At 33.7% G+C, this 14,634-nt stretch overlaps 2 protein-coding genes across 5 annotated transcripts in view; one reads left to right on the forward strand and one right to left on the reverse strand.

The window, feature by feature from the left end:
• Positions 1 to 1,657: 1,657 nt before the first annotated feature.
• Positions 1,658 to 14,634, reverse strand: part of LOC117121345 (phospholipase DDHD2-like) — a 15,054-nt gene continuing 2,077 nt past the window's right edge. Inside the window, exons 1-16 of one of the 4 annotated variants that reach the window (XM_033266505.1) lie at positions 13,274 to 13,544; positions 12,046 to 12,542; positions 11,385 to 11,586; positions 10,063 to 10,256; positions 8,946 to 9,153; positions 8,760 to 8,849; positions 8,255 to 8,396; positions 7,546 to 7,754; positions 6,875 to 7,137; positions 6,498 to 6,593; positions 6,203 to 6,362; positions 5,531 to 5,697; positions 5,088 to 5,193; positions 4,414 to 4,620; positions 3,835 to 3,964; positions 1,658 to 3,143 (exon numbers count right to left, since the gene is read on the reverse strand). In XM_033266505.1, coding sequence (XP_033122396.1) covers positions 3,029 to 3,143; positions 3,835 to 3,964; positions 4,414 to 4,620; positions 5,088 to 5,193; positions 5,531 to 5,697; positions 6,203 to 6,362; positions 6,498 to 6,593; positions 6,875 to 7,137; positions 7,546 to 7,754; positions 8,255 to 8,396; positions 8,760 to 8,849; positions 8,946 to 9,153; positions 10,063 to 10,256; positions 11,385 to 11,586; positions 12,046 to 12,542; positions 13,274 to 13,394 — 2,907 coding nt within the window. In that variant the 5' untranslated portion in view covers positions 13,395 to 13,544 and the 3' untranslated portion in view covers positions 1,658 to 3,028. Of the gene's footprint in view, positions 3,144 to 3,834; positions 3,965 to 4,413; positions 4,621 to 5,087; positions 5,194 to 5,530; positions 5,698 to 6,202; positions 6,363 to 6,497; positions 6,594 to 6,874; positions 7,138 to 7,545; positions 7,755 to 8,254; positions 8,397 to 8,759; positions 8,850 to 8,945; positions 9,154 to 10,062; positions 10,257 to 11,384; positions 11,587 to 12,045; positions 12,543 to 12,757; positions 12,898 to 13,040; positions 13,065 to 13,273; positions 13,545 to 14,634 lie in introns of those variants that run through there. The other 3 variants (XM_033266508.1, XM_033266507.1, XM_033266506.1) reach the window with 3 other exon arrangements.
• Positions 13,978 to 14,634, forward strand: part of LOC117121347 (mini-chromosome maintenance complex-binding protein-like) — a gene marked incomplete in the record, with an annotated part of 27,145 nt that continues 26,488 nt past the window's right edge. The window contains 1 exon segment of the mRNA XM_033266509.1: positions 13,978 to 14,220. Coding sequence (XP_033122400.1) covers positions 14,163 to 14,220 — 58 coding nt within the window.

The raw sequence follows: 14,634 nt of genomic DNA on the forward strand, positions 1-14,634 counted from the left end.
CGTTGAGTGGGAAACTCAAATTAACCAAAAGCCTTCTCTTAAAAATTATTCAAATTTGAAATCTACACCAAGCTTCGAAAAATATCTGCTTGATAAAACTAATTTTATGGGGGTAAGTCTAAAATTTAAATTAAGGTCCAACACATTACCCCTTGATGGCAAGACCTGTAAATGGTCTAAAGAGATTAATGGTCAGTGTACCTTGTGCCAAAGTGGCGAAACCGAAGATATTCGTCATTTTTTATTTAACTGTAAATCATTTGATATAATCAGAGAGGCAGAATTAGCTATTTTAAAATAAGACCTTGAACTTTGCAATGAGACTGCAACTTGGAACACTTTCTCAGAATCTGATATTGATGATAAAATTCATTTTGTTTTTTGGGGGGAAAATAATCTCTTTAATGGTGATGTTCAATCTGCATTTGACAGATATTGTAAAACATTTGCTAAAAAAGCTTGGGATAGAAGATCAAATTTAAAATTAGGTTAAATGCATTTTTGCTTTAGTAATACATATATTTCTTTTTTATGTTTTAAATTTAATTTCTTTTATATACTTTTATAACGCTTTGTATATATGTATAATATATATGTATGTGTATGTGTGTGTGGGTGTGTATGTGTGTATATGTATGTGTATGTATATATGGGTGTACATATGTATGTCTGTATGTATGTGTGTATGTGTGTATATATATGTATATGTGTACTTTATGTATATATGTGTATTTATATGTGTGTATGTATGTATATATGTGTATGTGTGTATGTATATATGTATATGCATGTATGTATGTGTGTATGTATGTATATATATATATATATATATATATATGTATATATGTGTATGTATGTGTATGTGTGTGTGTATGTATATTTATATGAGTGTATATATATGTATGTATATATATGTATATATATATATATACACACATATTTGGGTGGGGTACTGTATGCACGTAATGTGTATTATGTACATTATTTGTGTGGGGAGGGTGAGGGATGTTCATGATTTATTTTAGATCTAAGTTGTATTTTCTTTAGTTAAGTTCTTTCATTTGTTTAGCTTTAAGTTGTTGTTTTTACTATTTGTTCATTAGTTTAAGTTTGACTGCGCCACTTTCTTGTGTGCTGCCACTGATGTAAAAGTGTAATGTCAATAAATATTATTATTATTATCGCTAATCTGTCGCTACAGTTTTCAGTGCAATTGTTGTACTGGGAAGGCTCCCGATTCGACCGACCAATCAGTATCATCGAAATCCGTCGGCGATAGCGTGCAGCGATTGTATGGACATATATAAATTAAATGAAATAAATATTTGTTGTTCATTTGTTATTTTTTACATACTACTTAATTATAATTTTACAGGGAGTGGCCAAAAACGGGGCTGTTTATACCTTTCGGCATTAAGGCACTGACTTATCTATAAAAAATTGAAGAAGTGGAGGCGTCAGGATTCTCCAACAAAAGCACAAGTGGGCGTGGCCGGAGATGCTTAGAACCACTCGGAAGGGTTCATGGAATTGAAAGGCTTATTTGATTTTTAACAATATGTTATATAATGTCTTTTTTTTCTCCTCGACAGGCCCTTTTTTATCATTAGATTCTGAAACATTGACACAAAAACTGTATAAAGACAACTTAAAAGAAACAATATATTTTATTGTGTTCCTGTAGTGGACATGTGATTGAATATTTAATATGCATTTTTTTACAAGAATCAAAATTCAAATTGATTATTGTGCAGAAAGTATACAATTTAAATACTGCACACTAATTTTAGTGTCCGTTCTTAATTTTAAAAAAAAACAACAACAACAAAATGTAACATAGCAATCAATATAGTTATAAGGAATATAATAATCATTGTATTACATTAATTAAAAGAGGGATTCTATATAACCAGCTATGCTGAAAAGAGTCACAAATAAAAGTTCAAGAAAGGCTTTTTAACAATGGGATGTTAAGGGGTGCAGCAATAGAGGAAGAAGTTTGCTTTTACTATACTAATATTTAGAAGTTATTAAGCAATATATTAAGAATATATTGGTGTATACATATTGAAAAAATAAAATTTGGCAGTTTTTACACCATTTCCCATCTGTTAATTAAATAGCCTAACCCCTCTCATAAACCTATCCTCAATTAAAATATATGCACTAATGGTTTCTAAGATAACAATTTTTCCAATCACTACTTGAAAAATGTTAATTGAATGGCTTTCAATTACAGCACCTATAGAAACTGAATAGTACTTCATCTTTGGCTGAAGAAACAAAAAAAAAAATACATGTATGTTTTATAAGCATCAATCTTAATAGTGTTTGAGACCTATCATGCCAATATCAGAATACATATAGGGTAGGAACTGAACTCATTAAAAGCAAAAAAAATATTTTACAATCATCCTCTGCCTATTTGCAATGTCAAATTAATCGATCAATGCACAGTGCTTGATTATCATTTATTAATAGTGTAACTTCATAACATAAATTAATTAGTTGATAACTCTTAATAATCAAATATAAAGCACTTAACATTATCTTTAAAAAAAAAAAATAACAGCACATAAAGTTGACAACTACAACATTAAAGGTGTATGTGGGTATGTATGAGTGAGTGAAATGGGTTTCTACAGCAGGGGCAGATCCATAATTTTTAGAACGGGGGTAAAACAACATTTTCAGAAGAGATAAGTGAGCAGCGCTTATTTCAATACATGACATGCATTGACATTTTAAAATTTAGTGGCAAAACGGGAGAACGTGCCCCCTTAATGGATCCACACCTGTATAGCATGCGATAAGCAATCAATGAAGTATGAAACACCTGACATCATGTTGCCTAAGACTACAAAGTATACTCTGGTAGCATCAGTTTGTTGCTGCTTAAATATTTTCATTTTTATAAGAACACTGCAGCATAGCATTAGCAAGATCACCTTAGACACATTCATTGCATTTTATCAGATGTAGCATAGAACCCTTGTGTTAGATAGCATGTATTTTTATTTCTTTTAACTCATATTACTCGTGGAGTTGGCGGTGCAGAATCTGGTCTTCCCACCTGGATTGGGAATATTCCACATTTCGCATATATCTCCTTCAACATTAGTAAAGCTGTGTCTTCCGATTCCCTAAGATTGCGAAAAAAAAGAAAATGTTTTAGCATTTGGCATTAAAATACTCTGTTACTGTCAAGATTTGTTTTGAGAATATTTCATTAACTACTACTAATTTCTATTTGTTACAATTCGTTAAACTAAATTGAATTATTTGTCCCTATTATAATGATTTAAGAAAACATTTTATTCTAAAATATTTTCAACTCTGTTTTAATGATTATAAGTTTGTTATGTTAATGTCATCTGAAAATAAATCTATGTATTAAAATTAGCCTACAATAAACGGAAACATGATATTAGTTGTCAGGTGTAAATCTGTTTAATGTGTCTATTCTTGTAAAAACTTTTGGCCAAGGCCTATGTTTATTTGTAATACATTTCTGTTTGGAAACTATGTACAATTCATTTCATTGCATTCTCTTCCAGTAGCTTGCAATTCACTAAATAAGTCTTGAATACTTTGGCACTTTAGAAATATCCAGCAGGATTATTTGTTCTTATACATTGTTTGTGCAATGTAATTGAAGCAGATATTGGCCCGTGGTGGCATATGTAGCACTGAATAAAATTTATTTGAATTGAAGTTGCATTACAAGCCCTAAGAAATGACATTGTTTTTCTAAGTCTTGAGAAAAAGTCTAGATTCTTTGCAGGATATGAACCCAAGACCATGTTATTGGGTGATGAGAACCATTTGGCTTACCAATAGCATGCATGACTGCTTAGAGCGAACAGGTATTCGTTGAAACTTTCAAATGGTGTTTCTTGTAATACATAATCAATTCGTTTTCCATTATTTAATTGACCAACTTTAACTTCAATGGCAGATCCATCTGTAAGGAAAAAACAAAAAACAAACAAAAAAAACATGTTAAAATGATATACACACAAAAAAGTAATATAATTAAAACACTATTGCCCTTAAAAGCTCAAAAGATGAAGGATTCAAGGATTCAAGGAAACTTGATTTAAGGATTCAAGGAAACTTTATTCATCCCACTATGGGGAAATTTCATGGCTGAATATAACAATGTATGAATAAAGCAAAATGCATTAGACAATTAACTGATAGTGATAGTAGTAATAATAATGATGATAATAATAATAATCATGATAGCGATAATAATTATTAAATGTTACCCATTTATTTTCAATCAACTTTATTCAATTTCAAACATGTAATTATCATAAACAGTCCCTTCTTATATTAATTCATGATTTTAAGATCCTTTGAATCTAGTACCCACCCCACACCTATTTAATATTGGAGTGAATAGATTACCTTGCTCAGGACTTTGTTCACGATGTTGAAGCTCTTCTTGAGTTAGTTTCTCAGCTACAGCTTCCATTTCCTCGTCTGTGACTGAGGGCGCCTCAGTGGTGCGATGAGCCTGTGCAAACTCGTGGATTGTTTTCCATGTCTTTCGCATCGACTCGATAAAACCTCGTTTCAAATCAGAGCCAAAAGCAGCCAAACTTTCTTTAATCTCTAAATTTTCCAGACAATGAGAAATTGGGGGGGAAAATGTATTGACTTTCACAAAATACTACTAATCTAACGTAAATAACATCACTATCGCTAATGCTGGCACCCACTACACCAATGCATTTCTATAGAGAATGCAACTCAGATTGTTTTTAATGACAATCCATTCAGACTGCCACTGACAATCAACAAACGGCATTGCGCCATCCGAGCTCACGGGGAGCGGGGCTGGATCCGTCGGCGGACAGTTGTACAACACAGTTAGTGTCCCGTTTCACATGCAGAAAGCCCCTCAGGCTTACAATTGAAGTTTCAGTTTCTCTCTACTCAACCTTCAATGGTGGAGTTAAATCGATGAGGTTGATGGTGATTTGTCAATATCCTAAGGTGACGATTCTCTACTCTCTCTCTTGTTGAAAGTGTTGGGTTCTATACAGTTTAATTACTGCTAAGTCTGTTATTGAACTTACCAAGATGGAATCGTTTTCTCCCCTTGTGATGTGGCATTAGCACAGGTTTCACAGACTTCATTGTCTCATTAACAAGAGGTTCAATTCGGTATGCTACTGGGTCAAACTGGATAAATATAAAGAACAGTATATACTAATATCTTATATAATAAATACAAATAATAACTACCATATTGCTATTGTTCAAGTACTATAAATAAAACTTTTGATATTGGTTGTTAAATATTATTATTAATTTATGTATTATGAATATAATGCTGCAAAGCATATAACAATTTTGAATAATATGGAATATATTGATTTTTTTCTTATTGGCTTTGAACAGAAGGATATCTATATCAATCAAATATATTGTATTTTTGATACATATTTCTTTCTTGATCTACTATTTACTAATTATCATTGTTATTAACATAAATATACCAAGTTTGTTATTAACCTACAGGATGAAATATATTGTACAATCCTGGACATGTAGGAAGCTGGTATTTTTCCCCGATAGCATCACATCCTCTAACAGTCAAAAACATTCCTATTGGTGACCCTAATGCGAAGAAATTCACTGGACTAAACTCCAAGTCAGGGTATTTTACAACAGGCTGGCCAACACCTAACGAGCAAAAGAAAAAAATACAAAAAAAAAAATATGAAAATCACAGGATAGAAATACTCCTCACACACACTGGCCTTAATATAGTAACATTGAACAAATCCATCTCATTCCAAATAAATAATTTGATTGTTGAGTGAGTTTCCACATATAACTTTCCATCACAAAAATAAATATTATCAAAAACAGTATTAATATTATCATTTTATACCAACTTTACACCAGTTAATTGTCTTAAAATATTTTCACCTATGAAATGCTAAGGGGTCATCCTATTTTTCATTATTTTCACGAGAGTACAAAACATGGTGGGGAAGGGGATAGTCATCATTTTCTTATAAATGCTAAAAAGCAAAGACCCACAAATATGACAAAATATACTAAGTTGAATTTACAAGAATTTCTGATCTGGGTATACTTTTTGAATTTGTTGCATTGTGAATATAGAATTACTATTCTATCAGTAAAGGTTCTTGTATCCAGTGTTGTTTTGTATTCTGTTTACCATGTTGTCCAGGTTCAAAGTTGACATTGATTGAAGTAGTAGATGCATCCATCACTGAACTATTGAGGTTTTCCTGAATGGATCGCTGATGTTCTTCCACTAAAGCTTGTCGCTCCTTCGCAATCCGTGCCTCAATTTCTGCTTCTCGGTCTTGCTTTTCCTTTACAGGTTAAAAAAGAGAATTCTCTCAACAAATGTTTGTAGCTTGCAATGAAAGTATACTATTGATTTCAATGCAGAGAGAAATGGAGGGGACATTCCTTGTACATCCCTTCAGAAAATTTTAAAAACAAACCTTTGCCATTGACAGATGTTTTAGATGACCTCTCAACTTCTTCCTAGGTCCCATTGGTAACCCCATTTCCTTAATGTCTGCATCTTCACATAACATCTGAATAGTAAGAAATCAATTTTTAATTTAGACAATGTATAAAAAAAAGTCATTACTACAATTATCATTATTTTTCTATATTATTCGGCATTCAGGAACAGGGTGGAGACATGTGCTCTACCAATTCCCATTACTGTTATAACTATTATCATGTGAATGTGAATGATTTTCTTTTGCTACCCTGAGTGCTTGAACCAGCCCTTCATTTGGAAAGGCTCATAGACTAATTTTGGGTGATTTCCTGTAAAAAAAATATTTAGAAAAATTTTTTGTTTACTTACTAAAGATTCCATGTCCATTTTTTCATCAACAAATTTTTGTAAGTATTCCGTTAATTCAAGTTTCTGGAATGTTGCCTCTAAAGTGATCTCCTCTTTAGGCTTGCTCTTTTCTGCTGCTTCATCGGTTAATAGTGCATTCAAGCTTCCGGAGGAACTGTTTAGCTCTGGTGGCGTTGTTAACTGTGATGTGCTTTCTGACGGTTTGACGACCGGGTCATTTGGATTTCGCTGATGTGACAACAGGTCAAACATTATCAACGAACCTGAAAAATTATTATTGTCAAGTAGGATTGCAACATCAACATCAGTTAGTAATGTCACTATCATCAACATCTTCATCACCACCACTGTCACTGTCATCATCACTATCATCATTTTAAGTACGACCACCAATATCACCCTCATTATAAATATCATCATCAGCAGCAACTTCACCATCCTTAATAACGTGACATCATCATCAATATCAATATCATCATCAATAACTCCACCATAATCAGTCTCCACATCGCCACTATTATAAAACTTTTGTTTTCAGATTGGGTAAAATTCATGATATCTCCCTTTCTCCAACATCTTCAATAGAATAAAATGTCTTGTTATGTTATGCCTTGAAATAGGTGTTACTAGTGCAAATACTCCAATAAAAAAAAAACCATCTTAATTCTTACCTAAACTATGTCCAACCACCGACACTTCCCCTTCAAAAGACGGATTTCTTGACATGAACAGATTATATAGTCTATTTATTTCACCACCTACAACATCAGCAATCTTTTGTGAATAGGTTGGACTAGAGTAAAATAAGATGTCTAGAAGGGTGTCATTGGTGAAGTGCCTTAGACGGCCAATACTTGGTAATGTAATTTGCCTCAGAAGTCTGTAATAAATTTAAAGACATTCAAAACATTAATATTTATTTTAAGATTTTTTAAAGAGAAATATTAGTTTTGTTATTGCATTCATATCCAATGCACCAATGCAAAGTGGAGAACTAATACTGCTTACACTGCTAATAATAATAGGTATCTCTTATACACATCTAGATGTGTATAAGAGACAGTAGAAATACTCCTCACACACACTGGCCTTAATATAGTAACATTGAACAAATCCATCTCATTCCAAATAAATAATTTGATTGTTGAGTGAGTTTCCACATATAACTTTCCATCACAAAAATAAATATTATCAAAAACAGTATTAATATTATCATTTTATACCAACTTTACATGCTACAGGTTTTAGTAGCTTTAATCATGCAAATATTGTAAAATGTTATATAATACTGCACAAATAAAAATTGCCCAATTTAATAATATTACAAGATCTTATTTATCTTTATTTATTATTGGAGGCTATTTTAATTGATTTTATTACCTATCAACACCCGTCGCATCACCATGAAGAGCATCGTACCAATACACTGGAAGGAACTCTACTCGCCCCATCCGCCCATCATCCTGGGCATGCTTAAAATGTGAATTCAGTAACTTAAGTGATACAGCTCTAAAGTCATCAACTAAAAAAAAAAATTTTTTTTTTAAATAAGATGATATAAATCACTATGTTGCAGTGGTGGCTCTAGGATACACATGGCAGGATGGGAGCTGTCTGACATGGGGTCTGGCAATCTCTGGCAGAGGCCAGGCCTTGGTTAGACACTAGGAATGAAAACATTGTTTGATGAGCAAAGCCAAGCTTATATTCGCTATGTGTTCAATGCAGCGAAACAGATCAACCAAAACTGAACCCAAGATATTATGAATGAAAGTGGACCACCATAACCACAACTTCAATCTGGTAATCACTTACTCAAAATAAAATTATAATTTTGCTACCATCGTCAAAATAAAAATCATGCTTGGAGGTCAATTATACATACCACATTCATAAATGCTTCTGAAGCGTAAATCACACACCGGACCAATACCATGAACAACAAATAAAAGATGATCAACTTTTGCTGGTTCCCCTTTAAATATAAAATATAAATATATCAGTAATTATGATGATTGAAGAGCTTATTTGTAATGTAAATCTATATAAGAAAACCTTTGTGAAAACGTACCATCAAGAATTTCATCGATGTTATCAACCCCACGTTTGACAACACGAGGGCGCATCTGTCCATCAGAGGCTGTACCCCATTCATCCATCAACCCCGATGGTCTGAAGTGAACTATTACGTTGGAGTTGTGCATTACAACCGTTTCGCCATTTTCTAGTTCAATCCTCCTGTTCCATGTGTTTTCTAAAGCAGAGTTTTTAAATTCCATCTGCAAGGGATAGCCACACAATAAGATAATGTAAGAAACAATGTTATAGTAAGCGATGCCATGTTAGGGGGTGCAATTGCATCGTCTGCAACCCCCTTCCGCCCCAGAAGCTTTCTTAGCACGTCAAACTTTGTTTTGCTTCGTGATGAGACAAATGATAATAAAAGGGTAATACAGTAGTTAAAACATGCAGATTTAATGAATTTAAGGAAGACTGATTATTTTCCCTGAGTCTCCCAAAAAACTGCGGGGGACTTAAGACCTCTGCAAGTTAGTCAAGTAAATGTATAAATTTAAAAAAGGATTGAAGTTTTTAAAGCTTTTTAGAACTAACTAGTTTGTTATACTGTACGAAGTAACAATAAATGATGTGAGTGTTCTACCTAAATAGCTACAACCACTTTACACCAAAAAGAGTAATTTAAATGATTTCAAAGATAATTAATCTAAATAATTTTTAGAGTTTCCCTTAATAATTTTAAAAGCTCATCTGTATTTAACAGGGAATAACTCAGTAAACACCAGATTAAAATAAATTATCAATAAACTAAAGCTCTGTCCAGATTATCTGTCATATGCCCATATATAGTCATGATGTGACTAAATATGGTAATGATGTGATTTCATCAAGACCATATTTAGGCATGCGACATATTTTTGTCAAATAAAATTTGTTAGTATGGACAGGGCTTATGTATGATGCTTAGGAAGTGGAGTTTTTGTTGCTCTTCGAACTAATTCTTAACTTGGCGGGATTTGAACCCAGGACCCTGAGATTGGAACGACAAAGCTACTTTAACATGATTTAACATAATTATGATGGGAGAATATTATAAACATAAATATGTTTATAAATTTATAAATAAACAAAAAACAGTTCACATATCAGAAATTATCTCACAAACTTACTTCTAGGTAGTCTGCAAGTGATTCTTCGTACGGAATAAATCTGTTCTCGCCTTCGGCTTTGTAGAACCATGTGCAACGTCGTACTTGAGACAGACTCTCTTCCCAATAAATAGATTGCCTGCTTCGATTTGATAGATTGACATCATATCGACCACCATCAGTGCTAATGTAACATTTCTCAGGGTCTGGTTGCACTGCAAAGATTTAAAAAAAAATTATCATTGATAATAAATTCCACTAAATATTAATAAATTTACAATTTTATAAATTCATAGCAATATACATTATATATAGTGTTGTGTAAACAACAAGTAATACCATGTTTATAATAAAAGTAATTTTATAATAGTAGGCTCTAAAATTGATGAAATAAGCCTTTGAAACCCCTAAATTGTCAACATTTTCTAGGGCTTCGCCCTGTGGACCATTTTCGTAATTTTTCTAGCGACGCCCATCCACACCGACTTTGATCTTGTTGGGGACATCGCCCCCTCCCCTCGTTGCGGATCTTGGACCCCCGTCAAGCTAATCCTGGCGCCACCCCTGTAATAAGAATAATACGTTATTGAAACGGTATATTGGATTGGATTGGATTTATTCGGTGTAAACACCAAGGATAGCCAACGAAAGTCTAGAAGAAGACTTATTTCCAGTGGGGTCATTCTGATGGTGATTGGGCAGTACACTGGGAGACAATCCCCTACTCTTTTCCGAAGAGTGTACTGCGTTCTTTAACATGCACATGGGCCATAAATGCACACAGGACCAACGGCTTAAACGTCTCATCCAAAAGACGGTGCGCTATTGTAACTTGTATTTCAGCCCTCTAGCTGAAACACAAAGAGAGGCAGCGATGGGAATTGAATATGGTGATTGGACAGTACACCGGGAGACAATCCCCTACTCTTTTCCGAAGAGTGTACTGCGTTATTTAAAGTGCACATGGGCCATAAATGCACACAGGACCAACGGCTTAAACATCTCATCCGAAAGATGGTGCGCTATTGTAACTTGTATTTCAGCCCTCTAGCTGAAACACAAAGAGAGGCAGCGATGGGAATTGAATATGGTGGCGGTATCCGTTTAAATAAATGAATTTTTGATTTTAATTTATTAATTTTAGAGTGATTTTTCCTATTTTATGTTTCTTTTTTATTCCTGTTTCTCTTTCAGTTTGGAGAGCCACTTGGCAGTATTTTAATATACTCTTGGTTATCCTGTCTTCCCGAGTTTGAAACTGTTTTGTGTGTTCAAATTAGACAAAATAAATGAAATGAAATGAGAATGAAATGAATAAATAATAAACATAAATGTTAAGTTACCAGAGTTGTAGGTTTCTTCTAAAGTGTAGGAATCTTTAAAGCTGAATGGCTTCCAAACTTGTTTGTTTTCCACTTCTTTGCAATAAAACCAGTGAGGCTGTACTGGCTGGTAAACAGGATTAAATATTGCAGGTTGTGGCCGAGCGGCAACTTGCAGTTGCTGGACTTCTGCTACTGTTGGGGGCGGTCTACTTGCATCAAACTAGAACATCAACATAACAAACATAAGCATCTTGGTTATTATATTGGTTGTATATTATTTGAAATAGGTCTATTTTAATTGTTATATGGTAATAAATTATTCTCAAACAATAAAAAAAAATCTACAGCAATGAATAATAATGAAGTATTTTATTGTTCATACAATCTGTGGGAATGGGGGAATAAGTAAGTCTGCATGATTTAAGGCATACAGTACACATTGAGATGGAAGGTTCTATTACATAGGAAGGAACATTAGCGTTTGTTATCCAGGTAAGTTTTCGAGACATAGACTTTGGAAGTGCTTTGTACCAATTTTCACAAATTGTATGTTGTGTAGGTGCAAATAAAAGGCAAATATCAACTACTCTCTGTCAGTATAAACAGTATCAATAATGTTTTCTGTTGTGTATGTTTGGTTAAATTTTAAAAATATCAATCGTAAGTTTAACAAACTTACCTGCGGCATTTGATAATTAACTACTCCAGCCTGTTGCCCTAACTCTGTTGGAGGTGGACCAATATTTGTCTGTGGTAGTTGTGCCATTTGTGGTGGAGGACCGCCACTAACTGGATGTGGCATTGGTTTATGCTGGTAGCCTCTCATATTAAAGCCAGATGGTGGTGGTTGCCCAGGTGGGGGACCAGCAGAAACTGGCAAAGTTGGCATTTGAGGCGGTTGTAGCGGCTGTTGAACATAGGCATCATGGCTTAGTGCAGTTTGCGGAGGTAAACCTGGTGATATGCTAGGAGAAGAAAATAGCTGCTGGCTTTGGGCCTGTGTATTTGCTGGTCCAAATAGTGATGCTGTACTGCCAACTGAGGGGGATGACTGTGACTTATTTAAAAAAGGATCTTGAGGGGGTGGGACATTTGATTGGAATAACATTGAAGTTGACTGGTTAGGTTCTGAATCAAATTCGCTTTGACCCAAGAAGCTATCCGCCTCACCATCTTCTGTAAGAATTGAATGAAAAAAAGACCATTGAATTGATACCAGCAGCCATTATTGTGTCTAAAAAATAGAAAATAATCTAATTAGACCTATTAGAAAGTAGAAAACAGCACTGGTTATGAAATGATTACCAAGTTATTAAGATTTAAGAATGAAATTCTATATCTTTATGAGGAATAGATAAAATATGGCAGTGGCTACGAAAGGAATACAGTACCGTACGCTGTGTTGGTAATGGCGAGTGTCCCTACTGTAGGCCTAGCTGTTGCCATCCTAACCCTCTTTATCGTTACCGAGATAGTGTACGGTACTGTACCACTAGACCATCAGTAAAATAATAGATATACTACTAAAAAAAAAATAATAATAAAATAATAAAACTTAAAGACAAATTAAGTAAAATTTGAATTGCTCTTTTTCAAGAACTACAAACAAATTTCAACTTTGTGTAACTTTACACTTTCACAAAAAAAAACCCCAATTTTAAATGATTAATTTACATTTTATGACTGTTTTATTAGCTAGGCATAGGCCTAACTAAGGGCCCTAGGCCTAGGATATTTTATATAATATTAATAATCCTTACATTTCCTTGTAGAAATTTAACGGTACTGTATATCAAAAGACAATACGAAATGCTATTAATAAAACTTCCATAACCCAGTGAAGACATTTTTAATCAACGACCAAGGCTAGGCCTATTCAAAACAAGGAAGCATCATTACTCACTAACCTGCAGGGAATAGAGAGGCGGTGGCTGCTGGTACCGGTCTCAGCGCATCTGGGCCTAGGGTAGTAGTATTACTCGGGGGGAAAAGAAGGAGCGGTGGAGTGTTTTCTTTTTGCTCATTCATGGTTAAAAAATTATCATCTAAATTATGTCTTGTTTGTTTAAGATGGCTTGCATTAAATATCAATTTTCGGAAGCAAATTTACCCTATGTTATTGTCGAGATCTTTCACTCCAAAAAAACACAGGGACACGTCATGTCAAAATAGACCCTAATATTATGTATAGTCGAACCCGTGTAAATATTTTGTTATTTATTCACATTAAAACATACAAATTTAAGAAGCTATTTATTAAAATTAATATTTTTATATTATATTATACAATTAAAAACATAGGTTTTGTATTTAACACGTTCTATCAGTAACAAATTTACGAAAAAAAATCTTATAATGCAAAGTTATTTACCCTCCAAAAGAAATGTATGAGTCCAAGCAGATAACCTTTTAAAAATCTGAATTGCCGTACATTATATTGTGTTTTTTACAGAAATAATTTCCAATGGACACCGATATTTTAAAAAAATATTTAAATATATATAAAAAATATATAAAAAAGCTATAGTATTTTTGGGGTTTTTTTTCGGCATTCAAAGAGTCGTGTTTTATGTACAATTTTGTTTTATCAAATATTAAGTATGTTGTGATCACTCAAGGGTGATTTAAAGGGACATGTGAATAATTTCGCGCCAAACAAACTCCAGAATACCAGTGCGAACAAAAGCATAACAGATAACAGTACAGTAGTTTTGAATCATCCTAGTTTTGGCTGGCAGCAACAACGAAATACCTTATGTCTATAAACGTCCATATAAACAACATTTAACTAGTAAAATGCCCGGGCTTACTGATTGGCAAAGTAATCCGTTATCGACGGTTCAAAACATATTTGGTGAGACCAATAATTATGTTAATACAGTACAAAAGAACAGTAATTTTCATGAAATAATGTAGGCCTAGGCCCTAGTAGTAGGCCTAAAGGCTAAAGCCAGGCAGCCTAGTAGAAGGCCAGGTCTAGCTAGGCTACGTCTTTAACATACAAGGCATCGATCGGCCCAGGCCTGGCCCTAGAGTAGATCAGCTAGAGTGAAGACAGTAGTACTACTAACTAGGCCTAGCTTAGGAATTAATACTGTATTACCGGGCGGGCCTACTACTGTTATAAGTTATCTCCCAACGGTGGGTATCACTATCATCACATTCACAATACTGCGTGTGCAGCAAAAATTAGCCAGACCTTCCAGAGGAAGTGGTTTGTCCTAACTTGGGACCCCTGGATTTATTTGTACCATTTTTCATTATTTTA

The sequence above is a fragment of the Anneissia japonica genome, unplaced genomic scaffold (assembly GCF_011630105.1).
Source record: "Anneissia japonica isolate Jap-2015-1 unplaced genomic scaffold, ASM1163010v1 scaffold21_len1647178_cov195, whole genome shotgun sequence".
Lineage (NCBI taxonomy): Eukaryota > Metazoa > Echinodermata > Crinoidea > Comatulida > Comatulidae > Anneissia > Anneissia japonica.